Below are 15168 nucleotides of genomic sequence, written 5' to 3'. Positions count from 1 at the left end.
CAACCTCTGTTACTATAGTCAGCTGTAATCTCCTTAGTATAATGCTACTGGAGAAATATAATCAGCTGACAAATTTAGATTTCTACTGGTATTGTTTATCTGCAGGCATAGGTCTCCTCAGGCTTGATACTGGGCCTGAGAGTAATTTACCTCCTGCAGAGTTTAACATGGTTATACCCTGATATTTAGTAGGGCTACCGATGAATCGATGGCAATAGTCTGTCCCTACAAGGAGACCGAAGTCGGTGAGGTGATCAGACTTAATATTATCTGCCAATTTTATTCCTCTATTTCTCAGGAATTTGGCTGTTGCTCTCAGACCTTGAACTTGTAGGTCTACTGGTATTTTGTCCACCACAATGGCTTGTACTCGACAGATGTACCTGCCTAAACGTACTGATGGTTGTACCACCTGGTAGACTTGAGGTCCTGCATCTGTTACAAACCCTGAGATGTTGAATGACATCTGGGCTACAGGCCTTAATTGTAATTCATCTGCCAACTTTTTAGTGATATATGTTCTCTGGGATCCTTGGTCAAACAACCCACGGGTATGGACCTTGGCCCTCTTATTCAGGATGGTAATTTGGGCAGTAGGCAAAGTCGTATTACCTTTAGACTTTGCCGATTGGACACTCTTTGTTTGTTGCACCTTGCAGTACTGTACTGTGGTGGGAATGCTATCTTCCACCTTGGGGTTTGGAGACGTTGTTTTGGTGTCTCTGCACAATGCTGCATGGTGCTGACCTTTGTTACACCTATTACAGGTGTGTAATTGGGTATCACAGTCCTTGATGTTATGTTTCCTGAGGCACCTCGTGCAATGTTGCAAATCTTTGAGTCGCTCAACACGGGCGTCACTATCAGGAAAATTAGGGCAGTGGTACATTGAATGTTTCTCATTGCAGAACAAACATGTTCCATAGCTTCCAGTACCCTTTGGTGTCACGTTCTTGGGTGACACAGTAACTATAGGCTTGGAGGGTCCCACTGCATATACGCCCACACTGCCACTGTTCCACTTTGGTGTTGAATTATATTGTCTAGATTGATTTGGAGTACCTTTGGTACTCTGTGGTTTACTATTATTGGTTTCTGAGGGTTTACTTGGTGGTTTTAATTTGTCATGTGTTCGTAATTGATGAACTACTGACTTTAAACCTTCAGATATTTCATTCATGGATAAGATGCTTTTATTGTAATGAGCACTCATTTGTCTCAATATGTCCCTAGGTATTTTCTCCTGGACAATTATTTTCAAGACCCACTCAGCCCCGTTTGTATCTGCTGTCAGGCTGAGGGCATTGATCAATGATTCTACCTCCAGCTTGAAGACTTGGAGTGAATCAGCTGAAGCCTCCGGTGGGGGTAAATGCAACAGCTCATGAACTAAATGTGATGTTCTTACTTCTGGGTCAGCATAATTATCCTTGAGGAGTTTTACTGCCAGATCATAGCCGTCATTAGTTAATCTCAGATGGGATACTACTGTTTTAGCCTCACCTGATAATTGGCCTTGCAAATAAGAGAATTTACTACTCTTTGGTAAAGATTGTTTTGAGTCTACAAGGTCAACGAATTTGTTCCAAAATTCGTCCCAATCTTCCTCATCTTTTCCTGAGAAAGTGGGTAAATTAATTGGAGGGAGTCGAGCTTCTGCTTGACTCGTATTAGATGCAACTGTTGTTGTTGTTGCTGTTGCCTTGTTCTGGGCAATTAATTTGACATAAGGCTGTAACGTGGCCTGAGTGTGATCTTCATAATTCGCAAGATCAACCATAATGTCGTCTATTTCTGTTTCTGATAAATTAGTGTTGGCAAGTTCAGCCACATATGTTGCTATTTGACATTTGATTTGCTCAAATTTACCTGCAGCTGCTTGATAATAGCTTTCCAGGTCAGCATAATCAACTGTTGATTGTTGTGACAAATCTTCACATTTCTTGATCTGTCTTGTTAAGTGGCCTTTAAGACCTGCAAGGGTTCTTTTCATTCTCCCTGCATTATCCGTACTGGCTAGTTGGTGAAGCCTTGTGGGGCTTGTACTTGGGCTGCTCATAATACTGAACAAGCTCTAATGGTAGCCTAGGGTAAATTCTGAACTCACTAGGCAATAATCCTACCTCTACTAGAGGTTAGCACTTAAAATTAATACACATTATATATATACAATCATACACACTAATGATTTGAGTGATAAACCAGTGTCACTGGAAGTACCTTTAGGTTAGCTCTTCTATATCACCCTAGGATGGTAGAGACACTAATTAATCACTCAAAGGTGTAATGATCATAAGTAATTTATTATATATACAACTCAACTCGAGTTGATAAAAATTACACCCAAAATAGGGTTTGCACCATTCATTAATGGTGTTAGGTTGATCAATATAGTACAACTGACTATTGTAATAATGGGACTAGGATGAACAATAATAGTTCAACTAGTCATATCCTACCCTGTTGTGGGTTGGCAATTAGTAAATATTATACTGTGATCACTAGTGCAATATATATGAAATAATTCTCTATTTTGGAGAAATAATATACACAATTATTGTTAATAGCCTCTTAATTAGCCTCTATGAAACTTCTAATATTATCTAGAAGTATTAAATATTATTAGTGACCTCGCGAAATAAAGTCCACAAAATTCGTGGATAATCTCTCGCGAAATGTAACACCACGAAATCCGTGAACAATCTCGCGAAGACACAGTCACTAATTTGGCTGGATTCTATATTAGCGCTGTCATTTCACGAAATAACACGCCACCAAATTTCTGTGGGTGTGCATGAAACCGCTGACGAAGCTGAACTGGGCTGAGGGAGGCTCCTGAGCTCCCTCGAGGCTACGCTGCCGTCTTGACTGCTGGCTTTGTTTAAATAACACTGCACTAGTATATTTAATGAATCCACTGGATAACTGGTTCATCCGGTACTAAGATGACCAAATGTGGGTTCAAAGGACCGAATATTCCGGTTCCGAAGGTCCAAATAATGTGGGAACCGACCTGTGAGATTTATATTTATTTAATTTATATGAATTTATATTTACGTTAATTTATATACTTCGATAGCAATTTGTATAATGATAAGTGGACTGTATTTCTGCAATAATCTCTTAATCTCACAAATCGATCCTCTACACATTAGGGGGGGTTTATATTACACATATGCAGCCAATCAAATTACAGTAATAGCTACATACATTGATGAGGTTCCTTCTCTTATAGTACAGCAGGTTAGTCCACCAGGTATAACTAGAGTGTAGACACCAAATTATCCTCTTTGAGGTAGCTTCTATCACCCAGTAACTGGTGCACATAATCTTGCATCCTCGTCTTGACCTGTCAAAAGTGCGCTAGCTGTGAAGCCAGAATCCTATATATGACAAGCTATATCAGAGAAAACAGTACATGGAACATGAAGACCTGGCTTAATTACCTTTAGTATGAGGCGATTTCGCGTTCTAACCGGATCACCCTATATAATGACATTAATGGCCATAAATGAATGATAAACGGGTTTCGGATAGACACTTAACTTGTATTTGTAGACAGCGTGTTGACAATGGTACACCTTTGGGTTCCATAACACTACGTCCAAGTAAATTTAACAGGAGCCGAATTTGCTCCCGTGTGAGCCTCTGGTCTCAATAACAACTATGGCTGCCCTCCTTCCTCCACTCTGACGCCTGGCTTACATTGTCCAGATTTCAGAACGTGATAGAAGGGTCACATTTACTCTACTTTAATATTGATAATTAAGTTAATTTATATAAGATGTTTTTATGATGGTAAAGTCCAAAGACTAATGTATTTAAGAACAATTCCCAGCAGAATAGCTGGTGAATTATAATAGTATGTGGTGATGATATCCCGTTTTCTATAGACGGTAATTCCACTACAAGTTACGTTTTCTATGGGTAACTTGTTGGTAATACAGCAACAAATATTATCTGTCTGTATGATATATTAAATGGTGTCGGATTTTCCGACATCGAGTGCTGTTGGCTGTAGTACAGTGCTCGAAGAAACTTTTAGGGAACGAAGAAGAGTTGAAGGAGAAGAAATGGTGTTGTATAGAGGTGAGAAGTGTGGGAAGAGGATGATGATACAGGCATGGAGGAATAGAAGAAAGCCGAGGACTCGATGGAAGTCAAACAGGATGAGGTCTTGGATAAATGAGGAGACGAAAAGGAGGATCGTCGGTGAAGACGAGGGAGTGAAGTATGATGACAGGAGACGAAAGTATAATGGCAGTAGATGGAAGTGTGAAAACGACAGAGGAGGTACAGACAGTAGATGTCTGACTCTGGACGTGAAGAGAAGAAGACGAGGAAACGGAGGGTGAAAACAGTAAGTAGAGTGGACGATGGAGTGCAGCCGTCCAAGGAGGTGCCTAGCCAAGAGGTGCCAGAGAAGTCAGATCGTTTGTAAGAAGATCATGTTTCTGGCGAGTTGTGAGCCAGATATTGCAAATTACAAGGCACGACCGGATGTACAGTGTACATCGATGATATTGTAGTGTTCGCTGATTCCTGGAAGGATCACGTGGATCGACCTTTAGATTTGTTTGATCGGCTGGAGAAGGCCAACATGACGATCAACTTAGCAAAAAGCGAGTTCGGGAGAGCCCGCCTGGAGTACCTTGGATATATAGTAGGGCAGGGCGAGGTTGCTCCGGTAAGAACAAAGGTGGAGGCTATTGACAATTTCCCGGAGCCCAGGAGTCAGAAAGAATTGTTGAGATACCTCGGTATGATTGGATATTACCGGAAGTTCTGTGAAAATTTATCCACCATAGCCGCTCCTATGACGAGTTTGCTATCAAAGAGCAAGAAGTGGGAGTGGAATGGAACAGCACAAGAAGCGTTTGAAAAGACCAAAAGACTGTTGAACGAGGCGCCTGTACTAGTTTCGCCAGATTTTGGAGCTCCGTTTACGTTATTTGTAGATGCCAGTGATATAGGGGCTGGAGCTGTACTGACACAGCAGAGTGATGGAATTTACCAGCCCGTGTCCTTATTCTCGAAGAAGTTCGTTAAGCACCAGAGGTCGTACAGTACTGTCGAGAAAGAGACTTTGGCCCTGGTGATGGCATTGAAACATTTTGAAGTGTATGTGAGTGGAGGAGGACACCCAGTGACGGTGTACACAGACCATAATCCCCTAGTTTTCCTGAGCAAAATGAAGCATGCGAACGAGAGGTTAACCAGATGGTTTTTATTGCTCCACGAGTATGACTTGGTGATAAAGCACAAAAGAGGGCGAGACAATGTGGTAGCTGATGCGTTATCTCGAGCCTAGCCACTAGAATAATTCTTAAAAACAAGGGGGAGGGAGTGTTATGATCCCAGGTAGCCGAAAAACGAGTCTTCCCTTTGAGAATTATTCTATCAAGCCTGACTTGACTAGAAGGTCTAAGAAATATAGAGGTGATAACACAGTAAAATAGTTGGTTGGATTTAAATAACAATTTGAGATTATGGGCAGTAAATAAGAAAATAGATAAATGACTGGTTAGATATGGATAATTTGCTGGAGGCGTGAGGCTCGCTTCTGGAGGGCTTTGATCTCACTTGAGTGCCAGACATCGCAAGGGGAAGCCGTGCTCCGTTTGAGCTCCCGTCAGAAAGAGACCCCTAGTGATATATCTCCAAGAGAAGAGAAGTGTGCAGACGTTCCAGCTGTGGAATCGAGCTGGGAACGTTGTGGTCTCAAGTCCTGAATGGCGAGGAGTGTTTATTAAGCTGCCCAGAGACATTATCGTGGGCCGTGGGAGTGCCCTGACCAGACTCCGTCAGAGGGAGGATCGCCCTCGACCAGACAATCTGTGGTTTGTCTTTGGGGAAGAAGTTGCTGAGAACTTCGAAGCCAGCACAGAGGGAGTAGTTGATGAGACTCCATGGTAGTGGAGGAGGGGACCTCGAGCTGTGAGGAGAAGCAGTGAAGAGGGGTGTCACGTGCTTCTGTAGAGGTGGTGAAGCACCATAGTTGCTCGAGGGAACTTCATGGTGTAGCAGCCAAGAAAGCTGTGGAGGACCCTAGTAGAAGTGGCGGAGCACCATAGTTGCTCAAGGAAAACTTCATGATAGCAGCCTTGAGGAGCTGCAGAGATTCCTGGTAATTAAACCCGGAAGAACCTGAAGAGATCAGGGTAGTGAACTTCCAGATGTGGAAGGGAAGTTCTAAACAATTACTTGTAGGGAGGTGATAGAGAGCTTGGTTGTCATAAGGGTGCAACACTCAGTGAAAGGTGAGTGATAGTTTGCATTCTTGTGTCGAGGAGTGTTTATACTGAAGTTACAGTCGTAGGCTGGATTACCTACAGATGTATGTGTTCTAGGACTGATAGGGTGATCGGTTGATCATTGTTGTGTATCAAGGAACATTTATACTGATATATATATATGTTATTGCATTCATATGCTGATTTTCCTGGTACATGTTTATAGATATATATTCTCTTGCTGATAGTGCAACATTGTATTATAAGACAACTGATAGTATTATAAGACTTGATCTACTTGAGGAGGTTGGTAATTTTAGGCGGTGAATCAGGAGATAGGATACCACTTGATAAGCAGATGATAGAGTTCTGATGGTGTTGGAGTGCAACCCGACTGAAATAGTATAGAGTTTAGGATTTATTATTATTATATGTGTGTATGTATTGTGTATGTGCTTTGTCCAGTAAATGTATTCAAATTTGCTGGTGTTTGCCCTTGTCCTAGTGAGGCTTCCCAGGATGTAGTAAAGAAGGAGAGAGAGAGAGAAAGAACCAAGAACCACTGCTGTGGACAGGGTAGGATGGAAAACTAATAAGTCAAAGGGGATTGAGGAGATCATACTACATAAAGAGAGAGTGGGGAGTCACGGCGGCTCGAGTGGGTGTATGCACGTGACAACGAGGCTAAGTATTGGAGCCGCATTCCCTAAACGTGTGACGTTGAGCCCCTCTCCAAGAGCAAGAAGTGCCCAGTGTGATCTCCTGGTAAATTATAAGCACTCTACCGAGTTGTGGGTTGGGTTGTCCAGAAAGAGGGATCAACGACGACAACGCCACCAACCTACACACAACAATAGTATCCAACTGGAGAAATGTCATAAGTGGAGTACCACAGGGTTCAGTTCTTGCACCGGTAATGTTCATTGTCTTCATGAACAATCTACCAGACAGAATACAGAATTTTATGAACATGTTTCCTGATGATGCTAAGATAATAGGGAAGGTAAGACATCAAGGACATGATTGTCATGTCCTTCAAGAAGACCTTGAGAAAATAAGTATATGGAGCACCACTTGGCACATGGAATTTAATAAGAATAAATGCCATACTATGGAATGTGGAATAGGAAAACATACACCCCACTCAACCTATAAATTACGTGAGAAGACTATCACCTGAGGACCACATAAAGAATATTGTGCTAGGAGAATATGTTACACTTTCCAACTTCAGAATTTCTTTTAAATAAATGGATGGCGAAATACTAAAAGAACTGTTCACAACTTTCGTTAGACTAAAGCTGGAATATGCAGCAGTTGTATCAAGCCCCACACCTTAAGAAGAACATTAACAAACTGGAAAAGGTGCAAAGACATGCCACAAAGTGACTCCCAGAACTGAAGGACAAGCGCTACGAGGAGAGGTTAGAGGCCTTAAATATGACAAAACTAGTAGATAGAAGAAAGAGAGGTGATATGATCACTACATACAAAATAGTGTCCAGAATCTATAAAATTGATAGGGAAGAATTCCTGAGACCTGGAAATTCAAGAACAAGAGGTCATAGACTTAAACTAACTAAACAAAATAAGAGAAAGTGTAAGAAGAAATATATGAAAATTAACTTTCACAAACAGAGTGGTAGAAGGTAGGAACAAGTTAGGTGAGAAGGTGGGGGAAGTCTAAACTATCAGTAATATCAAAGTGTTATCTGACAAAGAGTGCTGGGAAGACGGGACACCACGAGTGTAGCTCTCATCCTGTAACTACACTTAGGTAATTACCTGCATGTACTCTCCTAGTTGCACTCATGTAGCTGTACTTAGTTGTATCCAGTCCCTTGTGCTTCAATGATATTTAATGTAAAATCTGCTATAATACAGATGTGATATAGAGGTATTTTGATGCACCTTAGTTTTTTTATTCCAATAAATGTTAAATTAAATGTTGTGTGTGTCCTTCATACACCTATGAAACAACGTTTTAAATTTGTTAATGTATTTTACATAAAGTACATAAATTTAATTTTAAACATGAAAACGGTATTATTGTACATATCATTGAGCAAATAGTGTTATACAATTTTTATTAACAAAATCATATTAATAAATTAAATAAAAGTTTAGATTAAGTAAATGTTTTGCACACCTATAATACAACTAAGACACATCATTTACCATTAATATTATTGTACATTACAAAGTGACATAAATTTGATATATAAACATGAAATTTTTTTTTTGATGTATAAGGGAACAAATAGTATAATATTAGTCAATGTATCAGGTATATCACAAAAAAATATATAATCCAATCTACGAGTAACTGAATGTTTTAAGAAAGTTTCATACAGCTATGGCCCAACATTCACAATTTATATAACTAATATACATAAATTTAATATTTAAAAATTAATAAAATATTATTTTAACATATAAAGGAGAAACTAGGATTATAAACGGCAGATATTGCCATATTACTCATATAAATACTATTACTATTTTTAGGTTAACGTTGCTCATGTGCCTGTTGAACCATACTTGCAACTTTTCTTTCCTACAATTATATTGAACCATTAGAGAAGGTTGCAACAACGTTTCGTGTTTGCTGGGGTGGTAGTGGTGGAGAGGGGTGAGGCAGTGGTGAGTCAGTGGTGGAGAGTGCTGAGGCAGTGGTGGAGAGTGGTGAGTTGAATGATCTGTCATGCAACACTGAAACAACATATACATTTAATATTAATGTATGTTATAGAATGACATATCAATTTATTATTTAAACTTTAAAATTTTGTTGGTAATCTGTAAGGCAGGCAAATAGTGTTATATAAGCAAATATTTGTGAAGTGACAAAAAATATATATAGTCCGATCTATGAGTAATTAGTTTCAAAAATGTTTCACACAACTGTCAGACAACAATAGTTTAATGAACACATTTATAAATACACTATTCAATAATTTATATAATATATGTATTTTCTAAAACAATTTTCTTCACTATATATTTAAAATACTTTTTACATGTTAAAATAGTAAATTTATTTACTTTTAGTAAAATTCATTAATAAATTGGGAATGCTATTTTATGATTGTATGAAATATTCTTCATATTTCATACCAAATATGAAACCAAATGCATTAGGTTTGAACCTAATGTTGTGTTACAATTGACTAGAGCCCAACTAGGAACATCCAGTGCATAGGTTCGAACCCTTATCGAGGCCCTTGTGGATTTGTTCAATAATAGTAATAACAATAATAATAATAATAATAATGTTCTTATTAATAATAAACAACATTAGTTTACTTAGTATATTTTGCAGAATAATATATATATTCAATATTTAAAAGTTAAATTAATATTAGTTGAATATGTAAGGAGTCAAATACTGTTATTAAAGTAAATTTTAGCAAAATATTAAACAAAATATAATCCGATCTTCGAGAAATTAATGTCTTTAATATATAAAATAAAGAAGAAAATAGTTTTTGAGAAATACATATATTATAGACATTATTTTAGTGTATTATTTTTTTACCATTTCTGGATTAAACGTTGCTCAAATGCATGCTGCACCTTTTGCACGACTTGTACCCACAACCTTTTGGAAACGTTTGTGAAATTTTCAATAACATTTTGTGTTTGCTGGGACTAGACTACCGCTGACTTGTAAAAGTTATACAACAGGATTTCTACTGAAATCACAGGAAGTTTGGAGACCCCTACTGAAGCCAGCCCAAGTATTTACGTATGACCCACAAGTACTGGAGTGGGAGGTCAAAGTGGTCCTACACCTTATACCCCAATTTCAGAAACACAAATATATTGTAGGTCATTGGTTCATGCCCACCTCAATGGCCTAGTGGATATTCTCAACAATAATAATATTAATAATAATAATAATATTAATACACACAGAAATCACAATAACGTGATGTATCAAATTAACAATTCCACAAGGGGTCTTGATGAGGGTTTGAACCTAATGTTGTAGTACAGTTGACTAGAGCCCATCTGGGAACATCCAGCACATAGGTTTGAACCCTGATATAGGTCCTCAGGGATTTATTCAATAATAATAACACTAATACTAATAATGTTGTTAATGTCTATTAGACCTGATGTAGCCAACTGTCTAATGAAAATGGGAGAGTTTAGCTCCTGGACTGAAGCCATCCTCTCCTGCTTTTCATTTACCGATTGGTTATGCTTCATTCCCCTATGAGTGATGTATAATAAAATCTTCTATATTTATACAAATTTTGGAAATATTATAAATTTGGTGTTTAATATACATAAGCCAAATACAATTAATACAAGGACGGACAATTTTAGATTCTATGGGTTGAAATTCCAAATGGTTTCTAACTACCTTGAAATTGCATTTTGGTTCTTAAGTTTAAAATTTATTTTGTTGCTTCTTTAGAATCATTCCACGTAAAGTCGGTACACAACCGAATAGTTACAGGTTTGATTCTTGCAGAGGACGAAACACTAAGACACATTTCTTAACATCTGATGCTTTTGTTCATGTAGTAGTAAATAGGCACCTGGAAGTTCGGCAACTGTTGTGGGTGGTATCCTTCCGGAGGTCAGTCGACGGCCTTGGGTGACTGCAATAATACAGTGTTAAACCGTTAATACTGTATAATAATATTTATACAAAGATATTAATCTATCAAATCTTATAAATTGGCACAATAATATGGATTTCTTCACAAGTAATAAAACAAGTATAGTTAGGAATAGGTTCAGAGGTGACAAGTTAGATGACCAATTAATATTGAAACATTATTTACAACAACAATTTGAAATTTATTATGTTATTTACTCTTGTGGAAAGAAAAAATGTGATAATATTTTATTCTTCAAAGTAACAATATGTATTGGAAAATATTGCCTAAAAATACTTTCATAACAACTCATGATGGAAGGAACCAAAATAATAGCTACAATAAGATGAGAATTACCTTCTTCTCCCAGCTGTGTGGAAATAAAGCTTGGGATGTAGTTCAATGATTTATTGGAAAGCTTTATAACACAATGCCAGACTTTTGGTGAAAAACCCGGGTTGCATTAAAAACTTTCCAATCCATATAGGATTCTTCTTGACATGAAACTCTTGATTTATAAATTTATAATAACTTTTGAACAAAATAATTAAATATATTAAGCATATCCATTTTATATATTTATTGAGTTTGACATCTCTGAATATCAAAATATATGTTATTTATAAATGTTGTATAAATATTGATACTGCCGCATTATCTGACTAAATTTTCGCAGTTCCTGTCATCTGAATTTTGGGTTAAATATTAAGCATTTTACTTTCTAATTGCTGTTTACAAAATCATAATTTTTCTTGAAGTATGACTTGACAAGGTAAGCAATTACTTTTAAATTTCAGAGTAATGGATGGTCGAGGAGGAGAGTTGGTGGTGTGGCTAATGAAGTGGATGGCTTTGTTTCTGGGACTCCTGCCCCTAGGAGGCCACGGTGGCAGGCGGACGTTGGCTAGGACACTGCTGGCCCCTACCATAACCCTCATCACATTCATCATAAACCTAATATTCATAATTCAGTTCATTCGTAAGTATTACATATCTAGTATATTCATTACTATTACTTGGTGCTCTTCATTGAGTGACCGACACGTTTTCCTTGCAAAAATTAGTGTGGTCAGAGCAGATTACTTTAATGGCCTGCATTCAGCAATAATGAGGATCTGTATTTGCCTTGTCAGGAATGTATATTAGTGTAGAGAGTTCTCCTACTGCCATACAACTTCTCTTTGATGATGACGGTGATTATCTCTTTGATGATGATGAACATCTCTCTGATGATGATGATGAACATCTCTCTGATGATAATGAACATCTCTCTGTTGATGATGAACATCTCTCTGTTGATGATGAACATCTCTCTGTTGATGATGAACATATCTCTGATGATGATGAACATCTCTCTGTTGATGATGAACATCTCTCTGTTGATGATGAACATCTCTCTGATGATGATGAAGATCTCTCTGATAATAATGGACATCTCTCTATTGATGATGAACATCTCTCTGTTGATGATGAACATCTCTCTGTTGATGATGAACATCTCTCTGTTGATGATGATGAACATCTCTCTGTTGATAATGAACATCTCTCTGATGATGATGAACATCTCTCTGATGATGATGATGAACATCTCTCTGATGATAATGAACATCTCTCTGTTGATGATGAACATCTCTCTGTTGATGATGAACATCTCTCTGTTGATGATGAACATATCTCTGATGATGATGAACATCTCTCTGTTGATGATGAACATATCTCTGTTGATGATGAACATCTCTCTGTTGATGATGAACATCTCTCTGTTGATGATGAACATATCTCTGATGATGATGAACATCTCTCTGATGATAATGAACATCTCTCTGTTGATGATGAACATCTCTCTGTTGATGATGAACATCTCTCTGTTGATGATGAACATCTCTCTGTTGATGATGATGAACATCTCTCTGTTGATGATAAACATCTCTCTGTTGATGATGAACATATCTCTGATGATGATGAGCATCTCTCTGTTGATGATGAACATTTCACTGATGATGATGAACATCTCTCTGATGATGATGAACATATCTCTGATGATGATGAACATCTCTCTGTTGATGATGAACATATCTCTGATGATGATGAACATCTCTCTGATGATGATGAACATCTCTCTGTTGATGATGAACATCTCTCTGTTGATGATGAACATATCTCTGTTGATGATGAACATCTCTCTGTTGATGATGAACATCTCTCTGATGATGATGAACATTTCTCTGATGATGATGATGAACATCTCTCTGTTGATAATGAACATCTCTCTGTTGATGATGAACATCTCTCTGTTGATAATGAACATCTCTCTGTTGATGATGAACATCTCTCTGTTGATGATGAACATATCTCCGTTGATGGTGAACATCTCTCTGTTGATGATGAACATCTCTCTGATGATGATGAACATCTCTCTGATGATGATGATGAACATCTCTCTGATGACGATGAACATCTCTCTGATGATACTGAACATCTCTCTGTTGATGATGAACATCTCTCTGTTGATGATGATGAACATCTCTCTGTTGATAATGAACATCTCTCTGTTGATGATGAACATCTCTCTGTTGATGATGAACATCTCTCTGTTGATGCTGAACATATCTCTGATGATGATGAACATCTCTCTGTTGATGATGAACATCTCTCTGTTGATGATGAACATCTCTCTGTTGATGCTGAACATATCTCTGATGATGATGAACATCTCTCTGTTGATGATGAACATTTCGCTGATGATGATGAACATCTCTCTGATGATGATGAACATATCTCTGATGATGATGAACATCTCTCTGTTGATGATGAACATTTCGCTGATGATGATGAACATCTCTCTGATGATGATGAACATATCTCTGATGATGATGAACATCTCTCTGTTGATGATGAACATCTCTCTGTTGATGCTGAACATATCTCTGATGATGATGAACATCTCTCTGTTGATGATGAACATTTCGCTGATGATGATGAACATCTCTCTGATGATGATGAACATATCTCTGATGATGATGAACATCTCTCTGTTGATGATGAACATCTCTCTGTTGATGATGAACATATCTCTGATGATGATGAACATCTCTCTGATGATGATGAACATATCACTGATGATGATGACCATCTCTCTGATGATGATGAACATCTCTCTGATGATGATGAACATTTCATCGATGATGATGAACATCTCTCTGTTGATGATGAACATATCTCTGATGATGATGAACATCTCTCTGATGATGATGAACATATCTCTGATGATGATTAACATCTCTCTGATGATGATGAACATTTCACTGATGATAATCATTTCTCTGATGCTCAAATCAGGGAGATTCCTCAAGATTTACGGTTCCATGCTTATTAAGAGCATCAGTGGATGACATACAATAGCGGTTCATTGAGCACTAAACTTCTCCAAATCATTCAAACATTCACACTGTAGCAGTCCCAATGTCAGGAATTTCCCCTTATCAATGCTCGGTCATAAGCCCGGGATTTTCCACTGAGGGCACTAATTCTTCTTCGAGTTCTGGCACTGGTGGAGCCCTTCACCTTCACCAACATAGTTACATCAATGGAAGTGCACCTGCACATTTCTGATTGCAACAGTCTTAGATAAGAGATAAAGAACGCAAACAAATAAGAAGTCAATAACATGTCCAAGACGAATCTTGCAGCAAGAAGCTGCTCATTACCAATTAAACAACAGGTTGCAGCATTAGCAACATTCAGAGAGGTCAAGATGGGGTCACTTTGCACCTTAAAACGAAAGTATACTGGAATTGTCAGACCTCACTTCCAGAGCCTCATTAGGAAGCAGTTAGTCGATCCCTCCACTGTAATACAGAACCTGTTATACATAAAGACGTCCAAAAACAACCGCCTCAATTGGCCAAGATGCCCTTGTCTCCTGAGACAGATCTGTCATGAAGTTCATAAAGTTCATTCAGAGACTACATAACAGGCACTATGACAATGGGAGGACCAGGAATAGTAGTAGCAATGATATATAACTCTCCACCAAATGACAGAAGACCCAGACAAGAGTATGACAACAACAACATGGCAGTTGACACAATAATTGAGAGGATAGCCTCTGCTGCCTGAAGAAATAGATCCCATCTGTTCATCATGGGGGACTTCAATCACGGAAAGATAGACTGGGAGAACAATGAACCGTATGGAGGCGAGGATACATGGAGAGCCAAACGATTGGAGGTGGTGACTAGAAGTTTTTTAACCCTGCATGTCAGGGAATGCACTAGGATGAGAGGAAACGATGAACAAGCGAGACTCGACCTAGTCTTCAC

General features: G+C 38.1%; 1 protein-coding gene across 1 annotated transcript; it reads left to right on the top strand.

Annotated features, from left to right (window-relative positions):
• Positions 1 to 4306: 4306 nt before the first annotated feature.
• LOC138351254 (serine-aspartate repeat-containing protein I-like) lies at positions 4307 to 14123 on the top strand. Its single transcript, XM_069302883.1, has 4 exons — positions 4307 to 4437; positions 10660 to 10824; positions 11644 to 11825; positions 11980 to 14123. Exons 1-4 carry the CDS (start codon positions 4307 to 4309, stop codon positions 14121 to 14123), a joined length of 2622 nt encoding a protein of 873 aa, XP_069158984.1.
• The last annotated feature ends 1045 nt before the right edge of the window (positions 14124 to 15168 follow it).

The sequence above is a fragment of the Procambarus clarkii genome, chromosome 49 (genome assembly GCF_040958095.1).
Source record: "Procambarus clarkii isolate CNS0578487 chromosome 49, FALCON_Pclarkii_2.0, whole genome shotgun sequence".
Classification (NCBI taxonomy): domain Eukaryota; kingdom Metazoa; phylum Arthropoda; class Malacostraca; order Decapoda; family Cambaridae; genus Procambarus; species Procambarus clarkii.
Note: the sequence above shows the minus strand (reverse complement) of the source record. Positions and strands in the feature narration are given on the sequence as shown.

What these genes read in the sequence shown, in the direction of transcription:
- LOC138351254 (XM_069302883.1), top strand. Translation starts at nt 4,307, where the DNA reads ATGTCTGACTCTGGACGTGAAGAGAAGAAGACGAGGAAACGGAGGGTG. An exon ending in CCAGAGAAGTCAGATCGTTT is followed by an intron (nt 4,438 to 10,659) that starts GTAAGAAGATCA and finishes TTGCTTCTTTAG; the next exon opens with AATCATTCCACGTAAAGTCG. An exon ending in ATTCATAATTCAGTTCATTC is followed by an intron (nt 11,826 to 11,979) that starts GTAAGTATTACA and finishes TTGCCTTGTCAG; the next exon opens with GAATGTATATTAGTGTAGAG.